This window comes from Nicotiana attenuata, unplaced genomic scaffold, assembly GCF_001879085.1.
Source record: "Nicotiana attenuata strain UT unplaced genomic scaffold, NIATTr2, whole genome shotgun sequence".
NCBI classification, from domain to species: domain Eukaryota; kingdom Viridiplantae; phylum Streptophyta; class Magnoliopsida; order Solanales; family Solanaceae; genus Nicotiana; species Nicotiana attenuata.
Window position 1 is genome coordinate 1 of NW_017673643.1, and position 6,356 is coordinate 6,356.

A 6,356-nucleotide genomic window follows, 5' to 3' on the forward strand; every position below is an offset into this window, starting at 1 on the left:
GCATTCCATTGTTTCCTGTCTGCTGTTCAAGTTCGTTGTTGATTGATTGTGCCATTCTATGAGTTGGTAATTTGAATGTAAGATGGACTCTTTTGCAAAGAACCAGTGTACTGTGATGCGTCAAGAAAGAGTATCAAAGAGCTCACTAATATCCTTAGCCCCACGGTGGGCGCCAAACTGTTTACCCTGGAATCCGGATAACAATTGAATTTATATGGGGTTTTAAGGATCCGTGAACTAAAAGATACAAAAGGTTTGGATTGAGGAAAATAAAAGATAAAGACTCAACAATTGCTGCTAAAGTAAATAATCGCAGAATATAATATTGCTTAGAACAATTGTGCTTGATAGCGTACAAGAATTGAGAGAGATGGTACCGTAGTGTAATGGTTTCCGATCCCCTCTTTATGGGGTCTTCTCCCCTTTTATACATTCTGATTAAGGGTAAAAATAAGGTAGGTAAATTAATTACATCGTGGATCCCTGTAATTACGCCTTAATGGCCTGAAGTGGTTGAGAAAATCACGTTTGGGCGAGATATCCGGCGACGCTTGGTTATCCGTTACGAGTCCGGCTTCCGACCTTGTGTGTTTCTCCATCCGGTGGTGACTCATATCGAGCTCTGCAACGGTCTCGAAATGACTCGACCTCGGTTGTTGACGTGGCCGTCGTTCTACCTTGCATCCAGGTCGGGTTCGATGGCCCCGACTTGCCCCGGACCGGACCCAACCCGGTCGGGCTCAAGCAAAAAGGGTATCACCCAATACAAGTACTTTTACGAAACAAAATTATTTTACCCTATTTGCTCAATATAATTGTCGGAATGATAATTCTATTTTACCCCTTCATTGAACTTATCTCCACCATCACCATGAAATGCTATGTAATGGCTATGATCTATCCATCCTTAATTAGAATATTCGAGTTTGAACTTGGTGAATGAAAAATATTCGGGTTGAAATTTTTTTTTTAATGGACATTATACAATGCGAATTTAAATTAATCGGGCTTAAATAACTTCGAGTTGAAAATCCCAAAAACAAACTTAGCTCCACCACTTGATTTACCGAAAACAACCTCTCTGTTTTCTCAAGGTAGATCTGTGTACACACTCAAGAGCGGATGTAGTGTAATTCGTTTTGGTACACACTATCCTCCTCGGATTTCATCGTGGAATTATATTGAATTTGTTGTTGTTGTAGCTCCACCGCTTGGTTTGAGTTACCAAATGTCTTTAAAGAAAAAAAAAAGGGAAAAAACAGAGTATATAAAAACTGGTGTAAAAACTGTAAACCAGAAAGAAACATGGCAAAGGAACAAAACCACATCTTCTCTATCTCACCACTCAACCCAACACTTGAACAACAAACACACAACAAAACCAGATAAAGAAAAAACACACACACACACAGAGAAGATGAAGGGTTCAGCAAAAGCAATTTCAAGTCCAGGTAGAACAGAGAAATTTCCACCGCCATTAATGAGATTTCTAAGAAGCAACGTGGGAAGTAGAAGCAGAGGAAGGTCACGTGCCAGTCCTATGTTCATGCGCAAAAACAAGAACAATGTTACCGTTATTGAAACAACTCAAGAACCATCTTCCCCTAAAGTCACGTGCATAGGCCAAGTTCGTGTTCGCCGCTCCTCTAAGTCCGCTGCCGCCTCAAACGGCGGCGGACATACAACACGAACACGAACACGAACACGTCGGTCGAACTCGGCCAAAAAACAACGAAAAAAAACATGTTGGTGGAAGATTCGCAAATCTCTATTTTGCAACAATAGTCAAGGAAAATGTTACAAATTACACAAACCCAAGTCGTTATTTTCAGTTTTGAAAAAGTGTTTTTGCTGTTTTCGATTTGGGTGTTGGAGAAAAAGAGTCGAAACTGTAGATTCTTCAATTCAGAGAGTACAAAGCCGAGTTAGTACTAGCACTACTGAAAGCTGTAGTACTATTGAAAATATTACGAATACTGCCAAAATTGGAAGTTCTTTTGTAACGGAAAATAAACAAGGATTTGTGGGTTCTAATTCTTCTTCTTCTTCACCACCCAAAAATGCTTTACTTTTAACTCGGTGTAGATCAGCACCATATCGATCTTCATCTTTAGCAAGTAGATTTTGGGGTTCTCCTATAAACTCATCAGAAGAAACTGAGGATAATACCGAAATCGAAATACTAAAATTAAAGACTCAAGAATTGGAAAAAAAACCAGTTCTTGAAAACCCCATTTCGCCAAACGGCGAAAATGGGGATTTGGAGTTGAGAAAAAGCCATGGAAGTGAAGAAATGGAGAGCTCTAATGGTGAAAGTAGCAGAGAAGAAGAAGGTGAAGAAAAAAATGGAGGAGGTTATGTTCATCCTTTTTTGCTAACAAGGTGTAAATCAGAACCAGCAAAAAGAGGTGAAAGGCTAAATCCAGATTCAGTTTTGTGTATGCAAAGAAGGTCTACTGATCCTGATTCTCAAACTTGATTCTTGTTTTTTTTTTTTTGTTTTTTTTATTGCAATATACTTGTAATTTTTACAAGAAATATTATAGTAATTACTATATGTGAGTAAAGTTGTTTCTAATTTTTACATATGATTTTTTTAAGGTTCAGGGAGTTTAAGCATTAGTGACTGATTTTACGGTTCAAACTCGTAACCTAAGTAGGGTTTAGAAGTAGGGGCAACTCAATGCACGAAGCATTTCGCATTCATGTAAGGTTCAAGGAAGGGTTGCGTTCAAAGGCGGAATCAGGATTCGAAGCTAATGGGTTCCGGATTCTATTTCTTTTAAATTATTGGGTTCGGTCGAACCCGCGTCCGAAGGTCTAGCTCCGCTTCCGGCCGCACCATAATAGGGTGTGATGTAGCAGTCTACTTTAATGTAATTATGCGTGGTTGATTTCACGGCTCGAACCCGACACTTAAATAATATAGGATTTAAAAGTAGAAAAATACAACATATTGCAGTAAGGCTCATTTAATCGTACGCTGAAAGATTGAAATGACAATGAAAATGTTTTTTGGGTACTCTGCTCTCTCTGCTATGCTCAGCTAAGCCCATTCCTCAAGGACCATTTTATATTTATTATTCACTTTGTTTTTATTTTTGGTGGTACCTTTTTTATTTTTACATTTCTTGGAATTTGTCTTTAATTTCCTTTTTTTATTTATTTAACCTTTACTATATGTTTGATTATGTACTGTGTAGTGTGAACTGTGCTAGGCTTAAAGACTTAGAATTCATTTTTAAACATCTTTGGATGCTCTGACTTTCATAAATTTATGGAGAATAGATTTATTTATTGTCCTCTTTGAAGATTCAAAGATACCTAATCAATTCACCTATTCGTCTCCACAATTCAACCGGGGACCGTTTATTTTTGATGTGAATATTTTTTGTTTCTTTAGTATTTCTTAATAGCTTTTTACTTTTTGTATTTTTCAAATTTGTTTGGAAAATATTTTTCTTTAACCGAGGATATATCGAAAGCAATCTTTGTATCTCACATAAAGTAGAAGTAAGGTATATGTACATCTCTTCCTTCTTAGACTCCACTCGTGGGATTACCGTGGATATATTGTTGTTGCTTTTATAGTGGGCATGGGTAGATGAGAACTCAAAGAACCTTACACCCATTCAAACCGTGGTGTCCGGACAAGTGTACGCGTACTTTGTCTATTCCATTAATTACTTGTTATCTCTCGCTAGTATAAATATGGGGTAACTTTGCAAGAACATGACCTTGAATAGAAGAGTGTTGAGATAAAGAATTAGATTAGAAGGCTAAATGATTTTCTTTCCTTATCAATAGTACTAGTACTATTCTCGTATTTTTTTATTCTTAATTTTCTAGTGCTACATGAGGTTTTTTCTACTTTGGATTTCTTATTATCTTATTACTATTACTGTTTCTTTTTTCATGTTTTCTTTTCTATCATATTTCTTTTTAAATTGTTGCGATTTTGCTTTCGTTGAGCCGAGAGTTTTTTGAAAACAATGTCTCTACCCACACTAAGTACGGGTATAATCTGTATACAATATCCTTCTCAAACCCCACTTATCAAATTACGCTTATATTATTATTTTATTGATTACTACGCCATACCTAAATGTATAATATAGTTACACTAAGTTTGTTGACTCAAAATACTAGAGTAGTGGGGGTCTGAATTGGTTTGTCTTTTTCTTTTTTTCTTTTTTGTGGTCACATATAAGCCATTAAGCTTCAATTTCAATTCGGTTTTTGGTTTCGGTTCGATTTTGAACACCCCTAATTCAGTGGGTAACTTTGTTGTGGACTTTAGCCTTTGCAACGATAAGGAAAGAACAGTTTTTGATAAGAGAACAAGAGAAGGATATATGAATTTATGTAAGTTTCTGGTTTGATTTTGTTTGATTGGTTTAAATAAATACAAGGACAGTTAATTCAAAGTATATTTTCCATGACATGAGTATAATTTCTGATTGGTATAATACATAATAAAAGCAATGTCAATAATTATTCCTTGCTATTTATGCTGAGCAAATGTCAATTTTCTATTTTTAGATTCTTTATTAATGGTTTCTTGACCTAGTTAATTATTGTCCTCCCTCAAAAAGGAACTAAAAGATATTCCTTTATTTCCAAATTAAGTGAACAAGGGCTATTTAATCAATTTATAGAAGAAAAAAAAGATTATAGAAGAAAACCGAAGAAGTACTCAGGTTACCTTTTAGTAGTTTTTGCGGAGGTCTTTTGACAAAACCGAATTTCTTTTTGTTTAAATAAAGTTTATTTTGTTTCTAAAAATGGTTTTAAAAGCCTCAATGATATTTTTAACTCTTTTTAAAAAAAACATTGATAGCTGGAACTATAAAAAAATAGACCTTTTCGTGAATTTTGCATGTCAAGATAAGTCTAATTAAATGAAAAGAAAATGAAAATGTCCAGGGAGCCATAAACTAATTCTTTACCAAAATTTGACTATGAACGAGTTAAAATAGTAAAAAGTTTGGAATTAATTTACTGTAACTGAGAACGGTTAGATTACGAATATCAACCTAAAAAGAGCTGATTCCTTAAATGCGACTGTCAAATCTAAGGCAAAAAAACAAGTGAAATCGTACTTATAGCCTAAAGAAGGCTTTAATTTTATTCAGACCTCACATGCCAGTAATGGTTTCGAAAACTTTCTTTTAAATAAAAAAAGGAAAATTGTAAGTGGAAACTGGCATATTTATTGCTTTTTCCTATACGTGGCAAAATAGTCCACTTTTGTTTCTGATCTTGACTGTTAACAAAAGTCGGCCATAGGTCATATTTCATGACGTTTTTACCCTAAAAAGAGGAAGATATAAGGACGATAGTCTCCATTGCATAGATTGTTTGCTTTCTTTCGTCCAATATGCAACTTAGGTTAGGAAAACATTTGGGTGATTTGGTTGGAAACAAGTTATTTCAAGATTAATTATTTTTGCATTAGTTATTTCAGGATTATTACTTTATTCTTCTATTGGAATAATACAATCCCGAGATAATTTAGTTATATCGCGATTTTACCTAATCAAACGTGGGATAAACAAATCGTAAATTTAATCTGGGATTAATTATTTCTTATTTCTTATACCAAACGAGCCCTAACATAACAAGGGATAAGAGATAATTAATAATGGGATTAAATATGAGTTAAGTTTATTCCAAGTTTGGTTGAGATAAAATTGCGGTATAACTAATTCGGGGATTAGTTATCCGAGATTGTAGTGTTATTTTTATCCTTATGGGTGGCTAAGATAGTAATCTCGAGATAACTAATTCCGGAATAATTAATCTTCGGATAACTTATTTTCCAACGTTTGTAAGATGTAATAGGAAAAAATAATACATGTATTAACTTTGTTATTATTAATCTTTTGTTTGATGGTGTTTCTCAATAGTTATATACCCTATTCAGTATTATTCATATACATAACAAGCCATGGCATAATAATACTATAATTTTTAATACATGAATAAACATGTATAAAAACAGAACTGTCCCTTTCAAAATCATTAATATACCAAACTATACAGTCGATATAAAATAATCTCAGAATAACTAGTTCTAACATAACTAAACTTAACATTAATAATTCGAACATTACTAATACGCCATATTCGATATTAATCTTATACATCTTACTAAACGGCCCCTTACACTCGTAGTGCATGTCTCAAAAGAATATGTTTACGACATGCATTTCTTTACAAAAAAATTGATCTTAATCCTTTATCGGTACTCTCAAAATGATAAATATTTCGAACAACTAGTTTTGTCAAGTATGAAGAGTAAATGCTTACTCGTTCTTTTTTTACTTGTCTAATGTATTGTTTTTCCTATTTGT

The 6,356-nt window shown here is 34.0% G+C and overlaps 1 protein-coding gene across 1 annotated transcript; it reads left to right on the plus strand.

Annotated features, from left to right (window-relative positions):
• The first annotated feature begins 1,288 nt into the window (after nt 1-1,288).
• Nucleotides 1,289-2,586, plus strand: LOC109216934. The gene has a single exon (XM_019381156.1). The coding sequence runs from the start codon at nt 1,418-1,420 to the stop codon at nt 2,477-2,479; it is 1,062 nt and encodes a 353-aa protein (XP_019236701.1). The 5' UTR covers nt 1,289-1,417; the 3' UTR covers nt 2,480-2,586.
• The last annotated feature ends 3,770 nt before the right edge of the window (nt 2,587-6,356 follow it).

What these genes read in the sequence shown, in the direction of transcription:
- LOC109216934 (XM_019381156.1), top strand. Translation starts at nt 1,418, where the DNA reads ATGAAGGGTTCAGCAAAAGCAATTTCAAGTCCAGGTAGAACAGAGAAA.